The sequence below is a fragment of the Acanthopagrus latus genome, chromosome 3, assembly GCF_904848185.1.
Source record: "Acanthopagrus latus isolate v.2019 chromosome 3, fAcaLat1.1, whole genome shotgun sequence".
NCBI lineage: Eukaryota > Metazoa > Chordata > Actinopteri > Spariformes > Sparidae > Acanthopagrus > Acanthopagrus latus.
In genome coordinates, this window is record NC_051041.1 from 13663364 (window position 1) to 13691358 (window position 27995).

The window sequence follows — 27995 nt, forward strand, 5'->3', positions numbered from 1 at the left end:
ATAAATCTTGTGTGGTTTTTATTTAGTGGCGTCTGTCCCAGCGACACAAACGGCCGTATAGCGAATATATTTTGGGAAAGGTTATTTTTATACACCATTAACAAATAATGTGAATGAAGTCAAAGCAAAATCCATTATAAATACAGCCTACAATACAAATAGACTACACACACATAACAAAGAGACCGGTCCGCCTCGGCCCTCCCTCCCCTCCCGGTTGGCGCAATGAACCGCACGCTCTCTCTCATCCCTTCCCGTCATGCAGCGCTCTCGCCTGCTCCTCCGTCGAGCCGCCATGTTGTCGGAGTGAAAGCCTGGGGTGTCAGAGAGAAACTGGGGCAGAAATCCGCGACCATCCACCCTCTCCGCCGGTGAGTATCACCTCCTCTCCGGTCGCGGTAGCACGGGGCATTGCTTAGTCACGCGTCGGTGCGGGTATTGTCGCTATGGTGGCAGTGAGAGCGGCGAAAGAGGAGTATTTCGTGAGGCTGAAGCGGCTGCCTCCCTTTCTGCCGCTTGCCTCCTTCCTCCCGTTGTGTCGGTCTTCCGCTCCAGACAGCTCTCAGGCCTTTGTTAGCATCCGCGTCACGGGGACCTGTGGGGTTGCAAGGTCGGCGGACAGGTAGAGACCCCCCAGGTGTTGATATATAAGAAAATGGCGATGTTAGGGGGAGGCTGCCGCTGTTAAAAACATTGTGTGGAGCCCGTCTTTGGCCACCGGTTCGCCCGGGCTGTGCTTGTGTCGGGAGGCCGTGTTATTGTTGGGAGACATGGGCAGTGAACCCTCCATAACAGATCCGAGACTGGCGTGAGGGGACACGGATGCATGAAGATGAAACTCCCCGGTACCTCGCGACGACCCTTTTCACGAAGCGTCCACATATTCCCCTTCGTTTTGATGTGTCATGTCTGGCAGGAGAGAAATGTTTGGTCTGTGTTGAGACACCTAACGTTATCTCATGCTAGCTGCAGGTTGCCTGCTAGTATTGTCACACCCCTGTCTGTACCCGGTATGCGGTGGATTGATCCCCGGTATTGAATAATCATTAACCCAGTTGGGTTATGGAAGCCAGTTCCTGTTTCCGTGTGCTACAAGTTAAACTTGTAGCATAACATGCCGTGTGCGCTTCGCTTTGGGGAATGGCCACAGTGTTGTGGATTTCCGGGTGTTTCTCTACCTCATTTCGAGCTGTAGCACAGGAATAAAGAGCTAACAGTAGCTGAATGAAGAGTGGAGCAGGAAAACAAACACATGAGCACACATGTGAATGATCACTTGGCAGGCTGGTTTGTTTTTATCTTTTGGGATGGTTGAGCCGGTCAGCTCGTGTTTTTTGTCTTTATGGAGGAGGCGTGTTGCACGGTGGTTTCAGCAGACTTGAGAGAAAGCAGCATGCATTTGAAGGCTCCTGGTGTCAGACTATGGCAGAGTTAATTACTGTATATAGCTCAGTGTAAAAAGAACTGCTTGTAATTTCCTCATGTCCTGTAGGGACACTAATGTGAAACTGGTAATTTTAACACAGATTAGAGCTCGTTGGGTAAAGGCAGGTTGTAAAATACAAATTACCACCCTCTGACTGCTGGAAAAAAACCACAGAGCTTGTTGTGCCCAATGTTGACCACGACCACCACACGGATTGGTCCATGCACAAAGCATATTCCTTGGGTTCATCATTGCTCACACAAGGAGGATCTGCCCACCAACCTTAACCTCGGGTAGATGACAGGGCCCCCATCTGACTGTAGCAAAATTAGCACCACTAGTTTGTCTCCATTTCTTGGCAAATAAAGTCCAATTCCTCTCTTGTGCAAGCTCACTAATGTAATTTTAAAATGTTCCCATTTACACAGTATACATAGCTTAAAGTAAAGGAGGCTATTATAGTCAGGAACAGTTAATCTCGTTTTAGAGAGATTCAACTTCATGGACATCTCGGAGTGGGTAGCCTGTGATGCTCTTGAACTGTATTGTTGCTAATATTCGGTTTACCCTCGCTGATATAATTGGGTTTGACAAAATATTAGAGACACCTCCGAGTTTAATGCAGATCAACGGCCTCCAAAATGCCCTTAAAGTTGATGTAATAGAAATCCAACAAAACTAAACATAAAAACTTTCGTGAAGTTAAGATTTATTGCGGGACTGCATTTGTCTTGGCTGGGTGTACCAAATTAACTGGCCACTTGAGTATGTACTCTTGTGTTGGTGTGACATATACGCTGTAACAGTAGCAGTGATGTGCATCTTAGCTAAAGTCATGCTTGTACAGGTTTTCATAGACCACGCTGGGCCAGAGAAGGGGAAATACTTTGTGACGGATATGCAGATCACTTTGATAAGTGTCTCAGTCATGTAGGTGCTTAAATTGGAAGTTATATTGTGAGATTTCAGTCTGGGTAACTTTAATCTCTGTGCCCTTGAACTTTTAAGTTTGATTCCAGTCACACAGGAAGTCAAGTTGGACTGCACAATATGGTAAAGTTATAGTATGATTATTTTGGTAGATTTTACAGATACAATATAATTCACAGTTAGTGAGAACAATCACTTTTGCATCACAGGTTTTTTTTTTTTTTAATAACCCCATCAAAATCATGTTTAGGTGTCTAGGGCTGCTGTGGTTTACTGTATTCAAGATATGGTGGGCCACATGGATGGAGGTGCGCAGGGTCCCATCATAGAATAGACCCTGATAGCTTTTGGTTTGGATCTGGATAAAGTGACAGATCCAGGAATATTTTAATTGACACATAGGTGCCAATAGATGGTAGTTTTCATTAATTTTTTAGGGAGTAATGCATGGACCTTAAGACAAAAATGGTGTATTTAGGTGGCTGGTTTCTGCAAGAGTACAATTTGATGCTGATAAGGGAGACTGTTGGACCTTGACAGAGGTATACACTCTACTGAGTGCCATTCCAGATGGAAGAATGAAAAACAACCCTGATTTTTTTAAGGTTGCATCAAGTCTTGTATCTGCCGTGACATAATATTTTGTGAAAGGATCATTTAAGGGTTTGTTCAACCAAAAATGATATAATATAAAATAATATTACCGTTAATTCTGCAGTAAAGTTAACAGTATATCATGTGACTGCAGACGGCCAGGCCAGTCTGGCTAGTACAGCGATTCTCTGGTTTGTATCTGTAACTGTTGATTCCATCTCTCATGTTTTGATTATGAGCAATTAAGTAGCTTTAATGACTCAAAGAATGTTAGACCTGTTGAATTAACGAAAGTGCATTCCCTTTAATGCCTGCAATTTACAATCATATGCAATTTTGGTTCTTTTGAAAGATAACACTAATTAGTTTGATATTTACAAAAAAATCAATTTTATTAGTCCTGTGTAGCTGAGTGATGCAATTCTACATTCAAAATAGAAATTACATCAGTTATTTTGACAGACCATGTTCAATCAAAGGAATCACTGCTGTAGTGTATTGCTGTGGTGAACATTTCTGCACTCTTTCCTTCTAAAAACTGTACAGCAATTTTTTGTACTCTCTACATTTTTTGTTATGCGCCAAACTCCAAGGCAAATTCCTCGTATGTGCAAACATACTATGTAATAAACCTGATTTTGATACACTCTACAACTACTATGGTAGTTTTACCAGCTGAGAGGCAGCATCTTTTATTAGGTCTACCTCCCTAATGCTTTTGAATTTGTCAACCTATTTTGGGGTTTTTGAGGTGTTGCAATAGGTTTTAGCTCCATGTAACAAATCAACTGGGAACTGAGTGAAGTTTGACGTTAAAACCAGTTCAAGATACAACATTGTTGAGAGATTTTTTTTTTTGTGTCGCTTGTGTGGCCTGAAGTTTTCAAATGTGGGAGGCCATTTCTATTCTGAGATGACTTATTGGTTATATTTGCATGAGAATACACAGCGCTAACTTTTTCATTCATGTCGGACTGATAATGTTGAAGAGCAACACTGACTGTGAACTTTATTTATAAACCACTCAGAATAGGAAAACACGTCAATGAATTATTTGTTTGACCCATAATTTATCTGCTCTCACTACCTTTATTTTATTTTATGAGGTGGAGTTGTTAAACCTTAATTATTGCTTGTGCACATTAACGTGTGCAGTATAAGCCAGCTCACTGGCACAAGGATTTAAACAAAAAAAAAAAAGGTTTCAGTGCTTGTTATTGTGATATAAATGTTTGTACATCTAAACATATGCAAAACTCATGCAGTCAATAATACCACAGCCCTGCAATAAATCCTCAAAGATTACAGTGTTCATGATCTTGATCTAAGAGCGATCTTGAGTTAACTCTGTGGTCACTTTGTTTAATGCACTTTGCTGCTGCTAGTATTTTGTCTGTTCTCATTTATATAAAGAGGCAAAGTCTCAACCCGTCTGGTGTGCCACATTGGACCTTATTTTTGACACATGTCTACAGTTAATCAAGAGACAAAGAAATTTTTGATCCTATTTGAATTGTGCCACAAATTACACATATGTTTGTCTATTTAAAAGATAGTTTTGCAAGTCAAGAAAGTTGCAGCCTGCCATGAAGTTAGGCAGGTATCATTTGGTTTCATGTAAAACGGCTTGGTGTACTACATCATCTCGCTCAATATATGTTGCCAACATGGCGATCACTGTGGCACGGGAAAAGGTGTGAAAAAAATCTGGCTATATTGTTAGCTGAAGTTATGTGAGAGCAGAGGAGGTGGTTTTGTGAGCTAGCTAATATGCAGGACAGGCTCTACAAGCTTTTGTTATGTGTAGTTTTTCTACTTGATATTACCACAGTCCTGTATTTCATTAGTTTTATGACAAACGGTAACCTTCACAAGTTGAATAATTATTGGAAATTAACATACATCATATGTGTAATTCTTCAAACATTATAAACAAAAATGATTTGTCTTGTCAAGCTACTGTACATATGGCCTCTCTATACATGCGGCAGATTTATTGCAGACTACATTAGTTTTAATTAGGTGAGCCTAATTAACTGACATCTGAGCATATGGTCTCCATCCTGAATGAGTAAATTTTGTGTTTAGACTTGTCACAGCTTATTAAACATTTAGTTTGTTTAATGTATTGAGCAGGTATGCCACTGTTTGCATATGACTGATGTATCTCTCTCTGGACAGGCTGTGGTGGAATGAGCAGTGTGTGTGTGTTGAAGAGGAAAGCAGTGCTCTGGCAGGATTCATTCAGCCCCCACCATAGAACTACATCTCCCAGCATGCCCGTGGTGCTGAGCAGCGGAGGACATGCCCCTCCAACTGGGCAGACCCCTCAGGCCACACCCCCCAGCCAGCAGGTAAAACACACCACCTTTACACTTTTTGCATAGTTTGTTCATTCATTGATGGACAAACATCTGTCAATAAGCAACATCTCTCCGCTAATATGTGGCTGCAGAGGGGGTTCGTACAAAGTCTTAAAACTTTGGACATTTAAAAAAAAAAAAGGTTAGAAAAATGCTAACTTTGGAATTTATTCCTTGAAAATGCTTGATTTTTAGCACAGTCTAATATTCCATTGATCCAGCCACTCAAGTAAACCTTAAGTGATATTGGAAATGGACCACTCAAAGTCAATATGAACAGTTTGTTGAAATATACATTGATTGCTGTGGGTGTAAATGACTTCTATAATTTTCTTTTTCCCAACTGCATTTGTAACACTTTTGGTGTAATGATAAAGGCATTGAGATTCTGGAATTTTTGAATGTGCCTGAACATTGCTTGAATTATACTCTCAAAAAGCTGTATGTGGCTCCCCAGTAGCTCAGATGGTAGAGAGTGTTCCATGTGCAAGTTTAGTCATGTTCTGCATATCACAACAATAGAAGATGCCTGCCAACAACTTCAGCAGGTTGTTTGTTGTTGTGTAGCGAGCATATAATCGATAGAGGAAATGCTAATCATCAGATTTTGCTGGAAGAGCCTCCCATATGTCTTAAAAGCTTGTCTTGGCAGCATCGTGGTTTACAAATAAATTGTGATGAAACTTACTAAGAGACATAAATCAGATGGAATCTGTTAATATTTATGAATATCACTGGAAAAAGGACATGTAGATGAGTAAATGAAAATTGCAGTAACTTACAGGTCTTGTTAGGCTGGAGCAACACCTAATAGTCGGGGCTGTGTCTTTATTCTCCTGGCCAGTAGTGGTGATTTTAGATGTTGTGAAGGACAGCTGTTAGTCTTTTATAGTTGCTGACAGGCAGATGGCAATGTGTCCTAAAATGTTCCCTTTTCATAAAGAAGTTAGCATTTTAAATGATAATCCTGGAAACAACAGTCCAGTACATTTGATAAGTAACAATTCAGTCTGATTAAAGGACTCCTTGCTTACTTGTCCTGTTGCATGCTTTGCGTGTACAGCAAATGACCAAGCCCAGCTCTTTCCAGTACATGGTGACTGATTCTTTGATGATTGTGTCTTGTGGGGAATTTTTCTTGCCCTCAAATGAGTAAGAGAGGAAGTCAACATAGGCTTTGTCAGTGAACTGAAATGCATCCTCCTATCTAGACGTTGGTAAAGGACATGGCCTTAAATACCTCAAACTAACATACTCTGATGAATTTTCAAGATCATATGAAAAATTCTCCTGAACATGTGGTCAGGTTAAATTTCCCAGGAGATTCATTATTTTAATTCATCTCTTTGAAACTAGCATCCATCCCAGGTTCTCTGCTAAGAAAGAAAGAAAGAATTGACTTTCTTGTAGCAGCACACAAACTTTGGAGTCATTTTGTTTAAAACATGACATCATTTTAAATTGGTGTATTGTAGTTTTTGGATTGGTTTTGATCAGTTTTTTCACCCTTGATGATTCTACAGTACACAATACATGTATTTGGCTGGCAGTTATATTATATTGATCGATTTTGTATGTTCCACATGTAATTTGAATGCAGTCATGCCCAAGTTTGTCATTTATCTTTTAATATCAACCCTCTCAAACATTAGTGAAAACTTCCGTGCTTTAGCGAGACATCTTCTGTTGTTGCTCAGAAGCACTCTGCTTGTTACTGTTGTTAGCAATTCCAGGATAATACGCATGTCTGCGTGTGTGTCTCTAGGGTGTGGCGGGTGCTGGACGTTCCCAGGATGATGCAATGGTAGACTATTTCTTCCAGCGGCAGCATGGTGAACAGCCCGGCAAACATCGCTGGCCCACTGGAGACAACATCCATGACAGCCAGGTGTGTGTGTGTGTGTGTGTGTGTGTGTGTGTGTGTGTGTGTGTGTGTGTGTGTGTGTGTGTGTGTGTGTGTGTGTGTGTGTGTGTGTGTGTGTGTGTGTGTGTGTGTGTGTGAGAGAGACGTGTTGGTGTTTCACAATTGATAACGTGCTATTGCACCACTGATGCTGTTATTATATTATGTCACGTACTGCTGTTTGCTTGTACTCAGTGAGCAAGTGTAAAGAAACATTTGTAAACTTTAAATTGATTCTTGTGTAACCATAAAGTCATGCTGTACACATTACTGGCCATTTAAAGATGGAAAGCAGACCATTAAGTCATTTATATTTCTTTATAATACACAGTAAATTTTAGGCAAGAAAGATTCAGGGTCACCACCACAAAATGTCACCCACTATTATGCTATTAATAAAGGTATAGGTATAGATGAACCCTTCACCTCTGGAGCAAATTTTGCTTCTTTACGCCCACCATAGTTATAGTAAAGACATAGTGTCCAACAGACAGGTGAAGTTAATTTTAAAGTTATACATCTGTATGGCTGACTGTCGACATTTACCAGCTTTTTCATTGAAGAGAAATTAGCCATGATGTACTCTAGAATGCTAAGCTAATGAGAAAGTAGCATTAAGTTGTCAATGGTTCACTCAGCCTCCCTAGTTTTTAAACCAGACTCCGTTCAAATATCCATGTTTTACCTTGTTGTGCTTACCAGCTGAAATAACATACTCCGGATCATCAGTTGAGATCTTGGTTGATAAGTGATTATAGTCATAAACATTTCATTTTAGTTTGGCCTTCTGTAATGATTGAGGAAAAACAATGATGATGGTAATTACTTATTAACATGAGTAATTCAAGTTTAGTTTATGTTTATACGCTGGTAAAGTATAAGAGATGTTACTTCATTCCTCCATGTCTCACTGTGCTCTTTGTCTTCAGGTGCGGTCCATGGACGAGCTGAACCATGACTTTCAGGCGCTGGCTCTGGAGGGACGCGCCATGGGAGAGGTGAGACGTCAGGGTGGGGGACCAGGGTGACTTATTTTATGGTGGTGAATTATGTGATCCTTTAGCTAACTAAGCAACTTCTGACATTGGAGCATTTGAGCTGTGGTTAATTGCAGCATGTGGAAACATTTTTTATACTTAAACTCTGGATTTAACTCACTGGATTTGGCGAGGTTGGATGCGACATCAACAACATGTCAACACTTGACATGAAAATGGCTGCCCTGTATTTTGCACCACACATGATGGATTGCTCAAACTTGAATAACAGGAAATCCAGGGAAAATAAATGGATCAGTGTCTCAGTGAAAGGCCTTTGTGCCAAAAGTAGTGTGGACTTGTGTTGGCATTGTTCCTCCCAAATGAAAAGCTCTGAAAGTTGAGAAGAGACTGAGCAGAGACGCTTTTTAATTTGAGTCAGTTTGACTGGCTGTATATTGAAGGGTCTATACTCCGTAATTCTATTAATGTTGGACTTGTGCCCGCAATTAGTTTTGGCTCGCTGAATATGGTGCTGATGTACATTTGTTTGAATGAATTTTGTTTGGCTGCCATCGTCTGTAATACATCTATAATGACGTATTAACTTGTCACAGGCCAATCAGTTCAAACTGATGTTAAGTCCATGTGTAAGCAGGAGTTGTTTCCTGTTGCCAGAAGACACTGACAAGGACAAGGTCTTTTTATAGCGAGAGAAGACTGTAATAGACTACTAGAAAGTGAAGAAATTTTAATAGAGATGTGATATGAAACACAATGAGCTGCTCAGAGTAAGTCCAAACATTTAGAACTATTATTCAAAATGACTGACATTTTTTAAAGTAACATTAACAAGTGTAATTGTGGTATGGTTGCTTTCAGACACTGGCTTCAATTGTGTGGTTGTGTTATTTTGTTTTTGCTCCACTCATCTAGCTAGAGTGGCCTGTACTGGTTTGTCTGGGGTGCAGTCATTGGGCAAAGTACTTCCAAAACATGCATGTATTACTAGAAATATCACATCACACACACAAAAAGCCAAAAATACTTTCAATAATTCATTAGATTTAAGGATCTTTCTGCTCACCTGGTTAGTTATACACACTATTTACTTAAGATACTCATTTTATTTTTCTCATTCTTCTGTGTGCTATATTACATATTACCATGTTTAACCTTGTCCTTTCCCCTGTCTCCTCTCTGTTGTCTTTGCAGCAGCTGCTAACTGGTAAGAAGTTCTGGGAGACAGACGACTCTGGAAAGGATGGACCAAAAGGGATCTTTCTGGACCAGTGGAGGGACAGTGCATGGGGTGCCTCAGGTATAAATCAGTCTGTTTTTTAGATGTGTGTAATAAGGTGACCGACAGGAGCTTTTTTTTTTCAAGCACATCCACAAACTACTAGTACAAACAATGTCTGGTGTTAGAAAATGTATATTTATATTCCTGTCAGAATCAAAAGCTGATGTCAAAGTGAACTCACCCTTATGTATATGATGAGATTTGAGATTCCTGGTGAATCTTATCAACACAATGCAGTTATTTCTGTAGAAGAAATATTCCTTCATTTCACAATCAGTCTGGTACACCACTCATCAATTTAGATTTGTGGAGACGGCGATGCATACATTTGTACTGACTATGCTTTTGGTAGTTGTAACTTGAAATTAGACAGCATATTTCTTTGACTTTTGCTTTCAGGATGGTACAACATAATCATGCATCTAATGTGCCAAAACGATTGACTCACACCACACCAGACTAACCTGAACTCAGCATCAAATAACCATCTTCAAAACACAATCACTTCATATGAACAGCTGGTAAAATATACAAAGTGAAAATATGCAGTGCTTTAATTCTGCAAAAATCTATAAACTTTATCATCAGATCTAAACTGTTACAAATGTGGATGAAAAAAATAAAGACTTAGGATTTTGAAATTGTTGGTTTAGTTGAAAATGCTTGAAAATCCTTGAATGTTGTGTTTTTAAAAATGTACAAACCTTGGAGACAACTACAAAGTGATCAGAGATTTTAAAGAAAGGATTGGCATTTAAATTGCACAGTTATATTCCATTAATGGATTACTATAAATTGTCTAGGTCCTTTTTTTGGAAAAGACATTCAGTATACTAAGTGTAGAAACTGGTCCTTTTGGTGTTAAATGGAATCATCCCTTAATGGGTCCAACACCTAGTATTTACGTCACTACAAGATATAGGTAGATATATTTAAAGCACGTGTATACAAAGTAGTTGTGCTCCTGCTATTCTGATCAGTCAGTCCATCTCAGAAAAAATAAATAAATAAAAAAGCCTGAAATGTTGGGATGATACAATTTGCAACACTGCTGCAGCTGATGTATATTATAACAATATTATCTGTTAATGGTGCTTATGTGTTGGATCATGTCCGAAGTGCTTAAGGAACAAATGTGTAATCATTATTTAACAGTCCCTGTTCCTCTCATGTCAGATCACTCAGTGTCTCAGCCAATCATGGTGTCCCGCCGGCCAGGGCAGGGCTTCCATGGCGGCGGTGAAGTTGGGGTGGGCTCAGTGATGTCCCCGCGATCTGAGAGTGGAGGGCTGGGAGTTAGCATGGTGGAGTATGTCCTTTCCTCCTCGCCTGCCGACAAACTGGATTCCTGCCTCCGAAAAGGACCCTATGTAAGTCCTGACGTTTGCTCTCTCTCTCTCTGTTCATCAGTGTTATTGAGTCTCATATCCTCTTTGATAGCTTTCATTCCCTTCAGCATCAATGCCTTTCTTTTTTTGTCCTCCGTCAGCCAAAGATTGTCAAATGACGACATGTCTTTCACCTTGTCCATGTTAGTCTGTCTTCCCTACTTTGTAGCTCTCACTGGCAAGTTATCAGCACCTATATTTCAGGATTTTCTCACACCATCAGTCATTTCTCGTCTCTCTCCATCATACAGGGGCAGAGGGATGGAGAGGTGGAGGAGGAGAAGAGGGAGAAACCGAAGGCATCTTTTGAGGGAGAAAAATTGAAAGAGTTGACGGAAGGTGAAGCTGATGTGATCGGTGATGTCATCAACCCCAACGGGCTGCCCGTGCAGAACGGCCTCGATGTCGACGTAAAGGAGTTTGGGTAGGACTCAACACGACATGGGCTTGCAACTTGAAATGCTTCTTACTTTACAAACAGCCTTTCGGATATAAACTGAACTGCTCCTGCTGTCTCACCTCTGCAGTCGTCCCCAAGGCAACATGCCAGCCCCTGGCCCTGAGGGTGACCTGCTTGGTGGTCCCGGGGGTGTAGGGGCCGAGGGCCTGACACCCCTGGGAGGTGGTGGTGGCCCCAAACCTCCTGAGGACTTCTCTGGTGTGGAACAAGGTGGTGTCACCATGGACCCCATGGAGTCTGTGATGGAACCGCTTCAGTTTGACTACAACTCCCAGATGCAGATGGACTCCGCGCCCACTGTGGGCTTATTTGATTACACCAACCAGCAGCAGGTAATGGCAACCTGCAGCGAGTCATATATGAACATTCGTCACTAGCTCTCTGAGATGCAGCTGAAATAGCATTGAAATTGAATTCACCTGTCATGCTGTTTGCAGCTGTTTCAGAGAAACAACGCCCTAGCAGTGCAGCAGTTAACAGCAGCCCAGCAACAGCAGTACGCCTTGGCAGCAGCACAGCAGCCTCACATCGGTAAGATCGGTTTAAGACTAAGACTTAAACTGTCACATCAGGCCTGTGATTATGTCATATGTTTGTTGATCATTCCAGTGACTAAAAGGTTGCTGAAATTTCCAAGACAAAAGACTACAAAAGTACCAAATACCATGTTGTTCAGTTTACTAATTAATTCCGGTTAACGTTTTTCAGGTTTGCATAAAAACAACATAAAGAGTCTTTCATTGTGGTCATGGTTCAATAGCTCTAGAGTGCTCTGTTTTATTGATTATTATCTGTGTGCTAAAGCTTTACTGTAGAGTGAATTGGTTCTATGTGTTATGTAAAACCTTCAGGCCCGGGTGTTCACCTTTTCCCTCCATGTGTTCCCCAGGTCTGGCCCCAGCTTTTGTGCCCAATCCTTACATCATCAGTGCCGCTCCACCAGGGACAGACCCCTATGCAGCTGGACTAGCAGCAGCAGCTACACTTGGTGTGTTTTGATTTGAACCCAGAGCTTCTTCATGTTAATTTTCTCCAGTGAAGAGACACGTAGACACACACATTTGCCCCATCTCACCTGTATTTTGTATGATTATTTGTGTCAAGGACCGGCAGTGATGCCTCCCCAGTACTACGGTGTGACCCCCTGGGGGGTCTACCCAGCCAACCTCTTCCAGCAGCAAGCGGCTGCAGCCAACAACTCGGCCAATCAGCAGGCGGCAAACCAGGGCCAGCAGAATCAACAGCAGGTCAGTCGGCAGCTTGCCAAAAATCTAGCATGCTGATGGGCACTGGCTCAAGATGTTTCTGTCAGAGCACTACTTAGGTGCCAGCTGAACGTGCCTTCAGTCTTACTGCTGCTCTACTTGGATCTCTGAGCAGCAAACTGATTGGAGCCCTTTGTAGAATGTAAAACAATCAGTGGGAAATGTTCAGTTTACGTGCTGATTATTTACTTGAGATTTGATCATATGCTAATGCTACCTTAATTAATGTGCTCTCCTGGCTATTTATTACATGCAATCATTTGTTTCTCTGACAGTGACAGATAAAAAATGCGTCTTGTTCTTCTTTCTTTGTGAAGGTGATGCGTGCTGGGGGCAACCAGCGACCTTTGACCCCCAGCCAAGGTCAGCAGGGTCAGCAGAATGACCAGCTGGTTGCAGCAGCAGCAGTCAACTCTGCCCTTGCCTTCGGACAGGGGTTAGCAGCAGGAGTCCCTGGTGTGTATGAAACTCATTCACCAGCAGAAATCTCAACAAACCTAGTCACATTTCTGATGACAGCACTTTCACAAAGATGTTGTTCAAAAATGTTGAATATTTGTCTGTGCTTCTCAGGCTATCCAGTACTCGCCCCTGCAGCCTACTATGATCAGACAGGAGCCCTGGTGGTCAACACTGGAGCCAGGAGTGGCCCTGTCCGCCTAATGGCCCCTGCCTCTGTCATCATATCTCCTTCCGCAGCACAAGCAGGTAAGATGGCAATGCACTCACAGACTTTTTCAAAGACTGAACAGACAGAATAATGAAGGATGTCGCACACAAAACAAAAGATTGCATGTTGTGGTCTTCAACAACATCTTCTGAATGTCCCATTCATCCAGAACGTTTAATTAAGCGATTATGAGGCTGTACCGTCAATGTTTTTGTTCCCAGGATGTCCCAGGAAGTGTTGTTTATGCAAATTTTAAACTGGTGTCAGTATGATGTAAAGAATGGTTAGTGAAAAAAAATGCTTCCCCACGAAGCTTTGTGTCTATTTCTTTCAGTTGAATTAATTCAGTATGGCTTTTTATGGCTGTTTACTCAGATTAAACCTGTGAATTGTTCTTGTTTCTCATCCTCCAGTTGCAGCAGCAGCAGCCTCCGCCGGTGGTGCCAACGGTGGTCTGGGCGGTGGGGCCAACGGTCCATTTCGTGCCATGACGTCCCAACAGCCTCAGCAGCAGGGTGGCCCTGGTGGCGCACTGGGAGGGAGCTCCTTTTATGGTTCCTCCTCCCTCAGCTCCTCCTCCCAGAGTTCCTCTCTTTTCTCACAAGGCTCCGGTCAGCCCGGACCAGGTTCTGCTTCCTTGGGCTTCAGCCAGCCCACCTCCTCCTCCCTAGGGGCCACGCTGGGGGCCACACTTGGTGGATTTGGAACAGCAGGTAGGAGTACACCATTACTACATTGTTTTGTGGGCTTCATATAATGCGTTTAAAGTTTGGAAAATGTTTAATTTGGTGATGTCAAGGCAAAGAATATTGGAATTCAAATACAATCCTTGAAAAATGCTGGACTTTCAACATAATCTGGTGTTTCAGTCCTGGCCTTGAGGGGCTGCCTGCCCTGCATGTTTTAGATGTTTTCCTGCTCCAGCAAACCTGATTCTAAAACTCGGCTGAAGCTTGATAATGACTCATTCATTTAAATCAGTTGTGTTTGGGCAGGGAAACATCTAAAATGTGCAGTCTTTTAACATCTGAAGTAATCTCAGTGTCATATTTGTTTGTTTCCAGGCATCAAAATTAACATGAAATAAATACTCCTGATGAAAATAAACAGTACAAGTTGATATGAACAGCTAATAAAATCAACAAATCGACTACATAGTGTGTCTGTGTGTATAGATGGATGGATAGTTAGAGAATGCAGTTATCATGACAGTTTAGCCTTTGGTGGTTGAAGGCTTTTCAGAGTCTGGAAATGTTTCATTGAGGTGCCTTGAAGGTGTTCACAAAGTGTGTGACCCTTACAAAGCTGTATTTACCCTGTTTCTTAATTAACACTGATGATCAAATTGATGATCAAATTTATGTCTGTCTCCACCTAGTGGCCAATTCGAGTGGTGGCAGCGGCTCTAGGCGGGACTCCCTGACTGGCAACAACGAGCTCTACAAACGCACGCCCTCTAGCCTCACCCCGATCGGTCACGGAGGGTTCTATAACGGCACCTTGGGCTTCAGTCCTTCCCCGGGTCCTGTGGGCATGCCTCTCCCCAACCAGGGCCCCTCCCATTCCCTCACACCCCCACCTTCTTTGTCCAATCACAGCTCCTCGTCCAACCTTAATCTTGGTACGTGTGTTTGATTCAAAAGCTTTAGATTACCAGTTTCATCGAGTGTGTTGTTTTGACACTTAAATAGCTTTTTTGTGACTCTCTGGAAATGGTGCTAATGCTCACTTGCCAAATCTGAATATACCAGTGAAGAAGACTATAGATGGCTATTATTAACAGCACCGATTTGTTGAATGTAAACAAAAACTCTTTACTGAAGCTTCACACACAGACCTATCTAGATATTTACATGAGATGGTGTTTGTGAATACAAGGATTAAACGGGACATTTAGTGTCAACCACAGCAGGATAGTTACATAGTGAAGAATTGTATTGCTCACTTATCTATGTTTATTTTTGGAATGTAACATGTATGCAGGTACACCTACCATTTGTAGTTTTTAAAATAGTTCTGCTATGTACGTGTACTACTTGGCTCAAATCAGCTGCTGCTCCAGCTTAGATTTTCGTAACTACAAGACAAAAATGTGATGGCAGATTTATAATGCAGCTTGTTTTGACGGATTGATTACTGGCTGAGACTTTTCATGCTTCCTGTGTGCTTCCCATGATTGGCAGTTGGCAAGGTGAGGTGTACCAAAAACACTCAAAAGTGTGATGACACAACAATCAAATAAGGTGACAGAGCAAAGTTGAGGCTTTGTAATAACTGTGATGGATTATCAAGTGTTTGCAGTTTTCAGCACTTCAGAGGTGTCATATTATACAGATAAGGAATGCAGGAAATGGCAGCCTTTGAAGGGAAGAAACTGCACAGAGGATGTCATGGCTTCGACACTAATTGGAATGTTTGCTACCATGCTGTTATACAGTACAGTCCGGACCATTCTGTGAGGTTTAACTGAACTGTTCATGTTTTGTTGTCTTCATTCCTAGCTGTATACCAACTGTGTTTGGTGCAATGAGAGCAATGTAAAGCTGATCTCAGATTCCAAGACTGGCCAACAATTCAGATCTTGTTATCTCTAGTTATCTTTAGGTTTTAAAGTTCTCCAGCACAAACATAGCTAAAGTATTTTTTGCTACCAGGTTTAGATGTTGCCTGAGAATACATGCGTTGCTTGTAATTTGATAACATTTCATTTTAAATGTGTAGCTAATTATTAACAGTTACACATCAGTCAAATGAGGTTGAATAAAGTTTACGTTAGGACTGAATCAGAGTTAGTGATTTTCCTATGGACTACTTGTAATATTTTCTGTTTACATGGTAACTTTTTCTTGGTGTAAGCTGCCTTAATCTTTTTAGGCAATGCTGCCATCCAGTGCCATGCTTCTGTGCTGCAAAGCTCTGATATCATATTTTAATTTTTGTGTCCAAAATTTAGGGTTGCTGTGTCATAAATTAAAAAAAATAGAAATAAATTAGGGCTAGACCCATTATTGGGTTATCTTTTTTTAAATTTATCAGTATCAGAGATTTTTGTGTCTGATTGCAGATAAAATGACTATAAAAGAAAAATGCAGTACTTTATCTGTAGTGCAGCATCCTTATTCTGTTGGTGGTCACCACTTTTGTGGGCTCAGTATCAATATCATTATCAGATGTCACAAGTAATAGCCAATCAGCACTGAATAATCTGAATTTGCAAAGTTATTAGTAGCTAACGTTATTAATTGACTCAAGTGAAGTTAAGGTATCTAAGTACCAGAATGTGGAAATACTGAAGCAAAGCACCTCTTTTGTTCAAATTGTGCAAAAGTACAATTGTAAAAAGACGGTCGAACGTTTAATTATTTGACTTTCAATTTTTTAAATCCATATCTATTGTATTCTTGGTCACATATTTATTTTGTTCAAACCTTGTATTTCCTTGAGATTTTCCCTAATCCTGGAGCTATTCTTGAGCAGTACAATTTCTGACGATCATTCCCTCTTGTCTCTGACCCAACAGGAGGTCTGACCAATGGCAGCGGGCGTTTCATCTCTGCAGCCCCAGGAGCGGAGGCTAAGTACCGCAGTGCCGCCAGCTCAGGCTCCTCCCTCTTTTCACCTAGCAGCCAGTTGTTCCCCTCATCACGGCTACGCTACGGCATGTCGGACGTGATGCCATCAGGCAGGAGCCGCCTGCTGGAGGACTTCAGGAACAACCGTTACCCGAACTTGCAGCTTAGAGACATTGCTGGCCACATCATGGAGTTCAGCCAGGACCAGCATGGGAGCAGGTATGCAAATATCGCTTCAACCTAGAATACAGCACAAATAACCACTAATAAGACATGATGAAACATGATACCCTGATTTGACAACCAATTCAAAATTTTATGGCTGATGGTCCTGCTTACCCGTGAGATATGTGATCTTGCAAATTCACGTCTACCAGCGCAAAGTAGCTCCCTGTCGGACTGTTTAAGATAAGTTTTCTAGGCCTAACCTTATGGGAGTTATGGAGTTTTTAGTTTGTGGTGTCACTGGCGTCCACAAACCTCTCCAAAACGTCTCCAAATGGCCAAATTGTGCCAAATGCTTTTTCTCACTTCTGTGACACTGGAAACATTACTGAAGCATTTTGGTGACTATAAAGCCTTCCTCCATGATTCAAAACATAATGTTTTCACACATTCATTTGATGGGTGGTCGGAGGGGTTTCCACACACTTCTAGGTGGCCATATTGAGATATTGTCATGCGACAAGACACTACAGAATAGTAAGCGTTATACAAAAATGACATACTGAAGTGAATTTCAAACAAGGCTTTTATTATCTTTCAATATACTAATACTGTATGTACGCAGCGGGGGGAGGTAGCACTGGTGGATGCAGAGGAGGATCGTTGGCACTTCTGATGACCGCCTTCAGCAGGAGAGGGGGTTGGGCGTCTGACTGCCTCACTTTCAGGCTCCCAATCCACGTCACTGTCTTCAGACTGTGACCTACAAAACACCATGCAATGCACAAATGTTACCAAATATAATGAAAAATGAAAAAATATATAAATGCAATTCAATAGGGTGCTATTTACATAGGAAATAAATAAACACAGATATATGATATTACATATTACACAAAAACATCAGGAAAGTAACCGTACATAAACAGAATAATTGAATTGGGGGAATATTCCCAGTGTCCGGTCAGTGAAAAAGATCTATTCAATTTGTTTACAAGCTTGATAAAAAAAAAATCTAAATAAAAAGGAATTAGAGGCTCAAAGAGAATTACATCATAGAACAGAATTACAAGGATTACCTAGCTTTGGTTGAGTAGTTGAGGCTAGCTAGGCTAATTAGCCCCTGGGGCCCTAAACATTTAGCGTCATTTATGAAATGCTGATGTATACTGGACTGTTCACTGTAAGCATAAGAACCCCTTCCCACTAACTTTCATTCAAATTTCACTCATGGCTAAATAAATAAATCAAACATCATCAATGATAACGGTACTCACCGATCTAAGATGTCGTCGAGGCCCTTAGCAAACATCTCCTCTCTCTCAGAGCCCTACTCACTGTCTACAGTTTCATCAGATGATGCCATGATCCATTCCAGGTCTTCTTCTCGGACATATTTAGTGTTTTTTGTGGATTTCGCCATTGTAAACTGTGAAAACTGCCGTCCATTAAAATTTAAATGTCCGCTGCGAGTGCGTCTGCTGCGCAAAGTTAGCCCGCTAGCTGCCAGACGCAGCGATATTCCTCAGCTCGTACAAAACGGACCTGGGCACGCCTACCATCGTTGGAAAGGTAAAATAATTGGCTAGAAGCCTGAGTGATTGACATGTTGATAGCCAAAACGCTATCCCCGTACTAAGGCGGCAAATAACAGTAGACAAAGCCGATTGGCCCTTTAAACAAGGAGCGCTCCATGTACTTCACGGGCTGTGCTGGGGTGAAAACTGAACGGAAAAAGATGGGGACACTTTTGTTTTGTAGCCAGCAAAGTGATGAAAACAAGCATACCCAACAACACAATACAGGAACTAGAGAAAATAAACATACGGCCGGCGAAGTCTGGATTTTATTTGACAAACAAAGTCGGTAGACGGTAAACAAATGGACTTTACAGGACGATATTCACAACCTGGAATAATTTTATGAAAAACCATTTTGATGCTTTTGATCAGTGGATTCTTACGGACAACTGGAATATAAATAATTGAGGATCGGACACATATTACGGCTTTATGGCCGCGTCAAAGGTAGGGAGTCGCCGTGCGTTTCTTGTATCTCACGTTTACTATGCTGGTAAATATAAATGATTTATGGTTTAGTGCTCATGATTTCTGCAAAATCAACTGGATGAATGAATTGCTGAGATTCTACCCTTTCCAACGACGTATAGTATGTCCGTAATGATGAAAGTTGAAGCGAGATACGTCACTGCGCACTGTAAAAAACAGTCAGTTATCTGCAATCGCCCGCCGGCGGGCGGGTGGGTGCGTAGAGGTTAAGAAAATCAGATTATAACATGCTATAACCAATGCTTGGTTAACTAGGGATCTGCTGGAAGTAAGATCTGTAGCAAACACAAGTTTATGATAGTAACACATTTTGTTCAGCAAGAGAATGTTCACAGATGGATACCACTTTTTTCAAAGCGTCGCTAGAAACAAGCTAATGTAAGGCTATAAAAGACTGCCCTGCTGTCACATGAATTAACACTGCTTAGTGGTCACCACCATTAAGCATCTTACTACATGCTGCTATACACATTTTTCTATAAATTTACAAATCTACAAGTTTGCCAAGTAAAATAATTATTTGCAACTACAATCTCACTGAAAAGAAGGACTTGTGAGCAGATGAGTCCTCGTGTTCAGTGATTTAATGTCCCTGACAACTTTGTTCTTATGATACATAAGCACTTCTTAATTACATTTTGGGACAATTATTGAGATATTTCATGTCGTAGGGAAAAAAGGGATAATATCTCAAGGCTTTGGTAACCACAGGACTTTTGAGATGAGATGTGCAATAATGCGAGCAGATTTCTGGGTTTTAGGATTACAAACTTCCGTTCCATGGTAAAGCTGAAATGTCACAGAGCTATGTTCTCACTTTTTTTTTAAAGTATTTTTTTTGGCCTTTATGGCTTTATTGATAGATCAGATGAAGATTATGACAGGAAATTGAGGGGGAGTGACAAGCAGCAAAGGTACCTAAGCCGGGAGTCAAACCCGGATCCGTTGCAGCGAGGGCAAAGCCTCTGTACAAGGGACATCCGCTCTACCCACTGAGCTAAATGGCACCTCCTATTTTTTCACTCTTTTTGAAGCTCGTCCAAAAAGGGTAGAATGCCCATTTTTTATTTCTGACATTTCCAAAATTTGGCGCAGACTGTCAGTTATCACAAATCCTTGATGTCTGAGTGAGATACAGGATCACCATTTTTCAGTTTGACGACTTGAGATTTCACCAGAGTTCACTCTCAATTTGTTAACTTGTCTCAAACATCCCTGAATCTCTGTGTAAATAATCCCGCTCAAGTTCACAGTGGACTGGTGGATCAAAGCTCTTATTTCTTATCTTCAGCACTGAAGAGCAGGCTTGTTTTTTCTAATGTTTCAAAGTTACAGCCCTAAGGACATTCTTCTCTCTGTGTGTCCTCCACTGACAGACCAGACTGTCATATTTCAGGTTCATTCTCAATATAAACTGAAATCTAAGCAGTACATGTGACAGCTATATTTCATACACTGTTCCATTATCAACACAAATACTTGTGTGCAAACCTTGACTTGGGTTCTGGTTTCTTGTTCTGTCTGGGTTAAACCCGATGCAGACTTTACCACTGAAATTATCTATTAATACAACATGACGTCCAGTCTGCAGATTCCAGACATATTCTTTCAGCAGCCTCGTCAACATCACTCTTTTTATCTCTTGCTTTTTACGTGGCATCCATCACTGTACCTCACAGGGTACTTGGTTTGTTCTCCTTGTCTGTTCTCCACTCTGAATTTCTTCTCCTTTTGTCTGACTGTTCCCTCGGGTTAAAGATATAGGAGCAGCCCTCTCTCCCTCTGTCTTTGTACATCTGTTTTACTTTATTGCTCTGTCTCTGTCTGATGTGTTTATTTCTCTTCGTCTTCAGGTTCATCCAAACTTTGTAAATCCCCTTTATATACTAAGTGGGTTTTAGGAGAGCAGGCTGTATACTTTCTCATGAGGCTTTAGTGTATTGCAAACAAAATGAAGAAAAACAAAACAAAGTACAGAGGTATGGAGCTCAATATAAAATATATCAGCTAATATAATGCTTATCCACTGTCTCTTTAAAGGTTTATCCAGTTGAAATTGGAGCGAGCCAGTTCAGCAGAGCGCCAGCTTGTCTTCAGTGAGATACTGCAGGCGGCCTACCAGCTCATGGTGGATGTCTTTGGAAATTATGTCATCCAGAAGTTCTTTGAGGTGTGTATCATCAACAGAACTGGATTTGAGTCACCAACATTGAATTCATTGGAACATTTCAGTCTGTGTTTCTCTTCAACTGCACCTTGGGCCTCATTACAGAAACCACCTCAGTCTGATATCCAATCTTATTTCAGTTTAGAGTGAGATTTAGGATTCTTCTTGATATATTTAAGAACTGTCCTAATGGAAGAATGTCCCCAAATTAGGAATTGTTGATTAGGATGGCATATAGACTCTGTCCTATATTCCAAATAACTGCCGAAAATAGCAGCACCACTCTGATTTAATGCTGCTGTTAGCCTGCTGGAGTGGGTAACACTAATGATAACCTGTTGGACAAACTTATGTTGATGATAGACTAACACTGATGTCAGCATGTTTGCTTAGAATTTCTCATCTTAGAATTTCTCATCAATACCGACAGTCTTGCACACATCCCAAACACGAATAAAGGCATGACTGGATGAGTGCTGATTGTAGAATCAAGTTTAGAGTTCCCGTTAGCATTCCTTAAGATGGCATACAAGTTCAGAGATAGGATATGTCACAGCCATGAGTCTAGGAATTGCTTTTGTAATCTGAAGATTTTTCCTACCTTTGAAACTAAAAGTGAAACTCTCACCAAAAAGCAACCTAGTCTGTATTTGTGAATGTATATGAGTCAAACCTTCATGTAAAAGCATATTTACGTTGAAAAAGACACTTTTAAGATGTATCGTGGTTTCGTTTTTGGGTGCTGGGGCAAAACCTTCTTATTAGTGAACTCTGTGTACACAATGTTCTCAATGCTCATGTTCATGTGTAGAGACCCTGGTGATTCTACAAGCAAAGTTTCATGTTGTGTTGAGCCTCCTTAGTGATTTAAAAATGGCAATTTTGACGCTAGTGTATGAGTGCCCCAAGTCTCCATTGAAAACAAGCTTGCCCAGAAAGGAAACTACAGTGAATCTCAAAAGTGCCTCTTTCGTAATTATGCTTTTACATAAAGGTGTGATTCATATAAATTCACAAATAAAGCCTAGGTTGCTTTTTGGAGAGAGTTTCACTCTAAGATAGAGCCCCATTACAGAAAATTTTCCTTACTGCGTGTCTGATTTCAGTATGCTTTCTGGCTTGTGAGTCTGTGTAATGTACATGGTATTGAGTCATTAAATTAGTTAGACGGTTTGCAGGCTTATCATGTATGTTTGTGTGTTTCAGTTTGGCAGCCTGGACCAGAAGCTGGCTCTGGCAGAGAGGATCCGAGGTCATGTGCTGTCTCTGGCCCTGCAGATGTACGGCTGCAGGGTTATTCAGAAGGCTCTGGAGTTCATTCCCTCCGATCAGCAGGTCATTGTAAGTACACTGGTTCTCATTGCACTGTATGAAATTATAAACAGTGGTAACAGACTGCTCCTTTGCACTAAAATGACCTTAATTTAACTTGTCCCATCATAACTCTGCTTAGGCTGTTTTAAACCAAAAAAAAACAAAAACAAGAAAATCCTTTAAGCATTAATTTCATTTCAAAGCACATCTACTATCTACATCTACATTGCTCGTGGATCGCTTATTTCTGTTTATGTAGCAGAATGCTGCTTGATGGAGGTACGCAGCAACAGCATTTTTCATATACATAATGGGTTTTATGTTGGAGCTGCCTCATGTAGCAGCAGGTTCCTTGCAGACACTCTATCATCAACGATGAATGAGGCTAATGATACCACAGTTGATATGCAAATGTTGAACTGCAGGTGGTGAGATAACGCTGAATATCAACAGGAAATCATTCTGCTTAGATTCAGTGGTTTTGGAGGAAAGGTAAAACAAGTTTGTGTCTGTGAGAGAGAGGGGGAAGGTATCCATCTCTCCTTAATGGACCTCAGTAGATTTCTCCAGGGCAACTGTTCAAAGCCCAGTGTTATTTGTTGGGCTGTGAGCCACTGTGAAAAATGCAGAGGTTGGAAAATGCTTTCAGGCAATATTTGACTTCTCACAAACAATTACATGTCCCTCTTCACATTCTCCCTCTTCCTCCACCTCTGTCCTCCTCCTCCTCCTCCTCTCTGCAGAGCGAGATGGTGCGGGAGCTGGATGGCCATGTGTTGAAGTGTGTGAAGGACCAGAACGGTAACCACGTGGTGCAGAAGTGTATCGAATGTGTCCAGCCTCACGCACTGCACTTCATCATAGACGCCTTTAAGGGACAGGTGGGTTCCTACTGTGTGAGTGGACACACACACACACACACACACACTTTCTACAGTCAATCACTGAAGCCTGCCGGTGCTTGGCTGACATCCACACACACATACTTGTGTGCACTCTGTAGCTGCCTTGAGGCACCGAGCATATTGTCACCGCCAAAGTACATCGACTCACGTACTCAGTCCTTCCCAGGGACAGGGTACGTTTCCATGGCAACAGAAACCTCAGCCCAGTGGCAACAGCCATCTTCTATCCACCAGCTAAATGTTACATTAGCATAAGGTGTTAAAAGAAACATTTTGTATGTTTATGTATTTGCTTTTGTTCAACACAGATTAAAGGTTTCAGTTTTGAAGAGTCACCCTGACATTAGATTCTTGCTGATGCGTGAATCTTTTGCCTCTCAAACATTTGCATGTTGTGTAACTGCATGTTTTTGACTTGGTGGCTCAGATTTGCTTGTGTAGCTGTAAGCATGTCAGGAATTTGCTCTCACCTTCCCCGCGGGTGTGGGCTGGGTGTGTGAAAGCATGCCTATGATCAACTGTAATCCAAGGGACTTTCTGCACCTTTAGTGTCTGTGTGAAGGTAAACTGGTGTTTTGTTCTGCTCAGTGAGCTCCAGCCGCTCTTGGCGTACATGTTGAATAAGTAAAGATGTGCAATTATGTGTGTCTCTCAGGTCTTCGCCCTCTCCACTCACCCTTACGGTTGCCGAGTCATCCAGCGCATTCTCGAACACTGCCTTCCTGAACAGACGCTGCCTATACTAGAGGAGCTCCATCAACACACAGAGCAGCTTGTGCAGGTAACACACACACACTAGAACTCGCTGCTGTCATTTGCTTTTCTCCAGTTATGTTTTTCTGGGTAATGACACCTCGTGTTGGCTTGAATAAAGCCTCTCTCAGTCCAGATTTTTGAAGTTGGCTGCGTGTTTGATGTGACGTCAGAAACGCCAGCTGGTATCCTCCTGTTTTAGTTAAAATGTTGGTGTTTTATTTAGGACCAGTATGGCAACTATGTCATCCAGCACGTTTTGGAGCATGGCCGAGCTGAGGATAAGAGCAAGATTGTGGCGGAGATTAGAGGCAATGTGCTGGGACTCAGCCAGCACAAGTTTGCCAGGTAAATTCCAGAGCAAACACACATAAGGTCTCAGTCTTATCTTCCCTTTTTCTATGGAAAATGCTTTTCTTTCATTTCTACTGAATTTCCTTTCCTTCTTTCCCATGCGTCTTCATGCTAATGACTCCCATCCTTTCTATAGTAATGTGGTGGAGAAGTGTGTGACCCACGCATCACGGGCGGAGCGGGCAGTGCTGATAGATGAGGTGTGCAGCCTGACTGAGGGCCCCCACAGTGCCTTATACACCATGATGAAGGACCAGTACGCCAACTATGTGGTGCAGAAGATGATCGACGTGGCCGAGCCCACCCAGCGCAAGATCGTAATGCACAAGGTAGGTGGAAAGAGGAGTGTCGTTGTGTGCATCCCATGAAAATACTGGGTTAATGGGGGGCGGTTCGTACTTTTTACCAGAATTATTTATAAGCTGGCATGAATGGAAATCTCTCACCAGACAGAAGTGACACACTTGGTGATACTGGCTGAAGAAGAGAGGAGCTTTGAGGCATGAAGTGTTGCATATCTGCCTGGCCAAAAAAAAAAAAAAAAAAAAAATGCTGTTCAGTGCCAAATGGAATAAAAATAAAATAAGATTTGTTTAGGATAAACTACAGTAAAAACAAAAATGGAACAGGAAGTGTATATACAATGATACTGAAGTAATACAAGGTTATATTTCATCCGATATTGTAAAAATGATGTTGCGTATTATATTGAGAGTTGCAGTTCGGTGGCAATTGGAACAAACCTTCTGTGGTCTATGAATATTATTTTCCATTTCTGCCCCTGAATCCCCCTTAATGCACCGAACACTGGACATTTTAAGAATTGCTTACTTTGACTCTCCAACCAACAGATGTACTGTTTTTAGATTACAATGATGATGAAATGGACTGAAAAGCAGTTTCACACAAAATGAAATAAAAAATGACTTTAAATACTGATTATCACAAAGTTTTTGATGAATTTTGTTTTGAATGACTAATTGTTTCAGCATCGACTTGACAACCTTAAATATCCCTGGAGGGTATACAGACAACTCTCCATCAACCTATAGCCCTATCCTTCATTCACCTGCACATCCATAAATCTTTTCAGCAGGTCGCTGGTGTGAATGGTTCCCTAGGCAACAACACAGAAGCTGACACATGCGCAAGTGAACATTGATTTTTAGATAAATGGGTGTTGGTGTAGACATAAAACAATCAAGATTTTTCTTGTGGTTGTTTGAAAAGACTCCACCAGAAAGGATATGTCTCAATTCATTGTGAACATGTTCAACATGTGTGTTGTCTCCGTGCAGATCCGGCCCCACATTTCCACCCTGAGGAAGTACACGTATGGAAAACACATCCTGGCCAAGCTGGAGAAGTACTACATGAAGAATGGCGTCGACCTGGGTCCTCTCTGCGGCCCCCCTAACGGCATCATGTAAAAATGACTGCCCTTCCCCTCCAGCCTGAAATCTTGTCTACCACCTTTATCCTCCCCTCCCCCCCACCCTTCATCTCACCCCCTTAAAGCTGTCATGTCTACCAGCCCCACCCTCCTGTCCCTGTCAGGCCTTTCAGAGGGCATTGTGCCCACTTCCCCCCTCCAAATCCTACTCGCCGAGGACCGTTGACAACCTCTCGGGAGGAGCCTGCTACTACAGGCAGCCTTAGTTTTTTTTGTTTGTTTTTTCTTTCTGATTTCATTTCCCCCTCCCCCACCTGAGTCCAGGCCTTCTGAAATGGGGAAGGGAGGGCAGGGAGTGGAGAGAGGTGAGACCTGTTCCACTCATCGCTTCACTCCCTCCTCCTTTTTTTTTTTTTTTTTTTTCAAAAAACAAAAATTATTTCCTTACGTTTCCTCTTTTCTGATGAACTCAAAAATCATTTCACTTTTTGCTACTGCTGCACACACAATCCTAGTGTCCCCCTGCCCCTCTCCTCCCATCCTAGCTATTTACCACTATGAGATGGAACAAGTATTTAATTTGTCTGACTTCACAGAATCATAGACGAATACACACAGACACACACACACGCCATCAGCTAACCAGCAGACAGATCATTTAGCATGGGAGATTCGTTTTCTGGTCTTGCTTCTATAAATATAACGTGTATACTTGGTGTAGACCTTTGCATATATATATAAATATATATATAAAACTTTGTAGTTTTTCTGGTTTTTGATGTTGAATCTGTATCTATAATGTATCCTAGTAGTGACCACATACTTCTGACTGTATAATTGTACATTTGTAAACCCTTGTAATGTAAAAGTGCTTTACCACCCTTTTTGGTATGAGAAGAAAAAAAGAAAAAAGCTCACTCTGAAAAAAAAAAATCTTAGAAAAAAAAACCTGTGCATTTCAGTGTATATTCTCACCTCCTTGGTTGTGACATATGAGTTGTTGTATATTGTAAATTGTAATATCAAATTTTTGTTTTGAAAAGCCCTTTCTATACAGCGTAGTACTTGTACAAAGATTCGCCACGCTTGGTTTTATCTTTATCTTGTCACTGCTTAACTTAAGACGTCGATCTCCCACTGACTCCCAATTGGACATGTTATGTTAGACTTAGTGGTGTCTTCTGGTTTATGTTGAAGGTTTTGTTATTTTGACCTCTTTTTTTTTTTTTTTTTTAAGATCTTTTTATAGGAATGCTTTACCCCATGAAATGTGTCATGTGTATGGGTATGCTGGCCGGGTGGGAGAAATAACTTTTACTCATTTAAACCCCCCATGACTGTTTTCAGAGGGGTAAACCCATGGATTGTACAGAGGAGATTCTCGTGTTTTTTGGCATTTCTCTAGTGCTGTAAGTGCTGTATCATACTGTCTATGTCCTTTTGGGTGAGAGAGGCAGCCCGCCACAGCGCGGTGTACATTTGGAGCAGCCTTGTGTATATTTACTACGAGCACACCTGTAACCATATGTGTATAGTTAACAGAACCTGTGTATGCTTATTGCCTGGGCAACTATTTTTTGTAACTCCTGTTGTAGATTGTCTCTAAACAATTGTGTGATCTTTATTTTGAAACCAAACTGAACAAAAAAACTTTGAAAATTTAACCGTCTCAAGTGTCCTTCATTATGTGTTGTATGTGCTCACACAGGGTGAAAGGACAAAGCAGACACATGGGTGATTCTTTTAAATAATTAGTGATTTATAGAGGTGTTTTGGTTTTTTTTTCTTTTTCTTTTTCAGAATCTGTGCCATGGTTTCGATTTCAGCCATATGAGTAATTCAGTTAGATGGGGGCATCTTTCTCCTTTCACTCTAGTTTCTTCAACTGGCATCTTAACGTGGCATGGTTAAACTAATGGCAGCCAACAGTGATGACTGCCAGTTTCAGTCATGGACACAAATAACAGTGTCTGTTGATGCAAAGACTATTCATCCAGTTAATTATTTACATGATGCCTACTGGA

At 41.4% G+C, this 27995-nt stretch overlaps 1 protein-coding gene across 3 annotated transcripts; it reads left to right on the forward strand.

The window, feature by feature from the left end:
* Positions 1 to 217: 217 nt before the first annotated feature.
* pum1 (pumilio RNA-binding family member 1) lies at positions 218 to 27635 on the forward strand. Of its 3 annotated transcripts, none has more exons than XM_037093194.1 (23): positions 218 to 371; positions 5132 to 5304; positions 7079 to 7201; positions 8146 to 8214; positions 9412 to 9514; positions 10673 to 10866; positions 11136 to 11308; positions 11412 to 11676; positions 11782 to 11875; positions 12234 to 12332; positions 12449 to 12591; positions 12927 to 13065; positions 13183 to 13317; positions 13693 to 13992; positions 14658 to 14900; positions 16800 to 17070; positions 21126 to 21255; positions 22459 to 22593; positions 23310 to 23447; positions 24127 to 24252; positions 24451 to 24572; positions 24715 to 24907; positions 25877 to 27635. In XM_037093194.1, the coding sequence occupies exons 2-23, from the start codon at positions 5143 to 5145 to the stop codon at positions 26006 to 26008; spliced, it is 3489 nt and encodes a 1162-aa protein (XP_036949089.1). In that variant the 5' UTR covers positions 218 to 371; positions 5132 to 5142; the 3' UTR covers positions 26009 to 27635. The 3 variants fall into 3 exon arrangements, with proteins under 3 accessions (XP_036949089.1, XP_036949086.1, XP_036949087.1); XM_037093191.1 differs by having other exon boundaries at positions 9409 to 9514; positions 25877 to 26008; XM_037093192.1 differs by lacking the exon at positions 218 to 371 and having other exon boundaries at positions 5143 to 5304; positions 9409 to 9514.
* Positions 27636 to 27995: the final 360 nt, after the last annotated feature.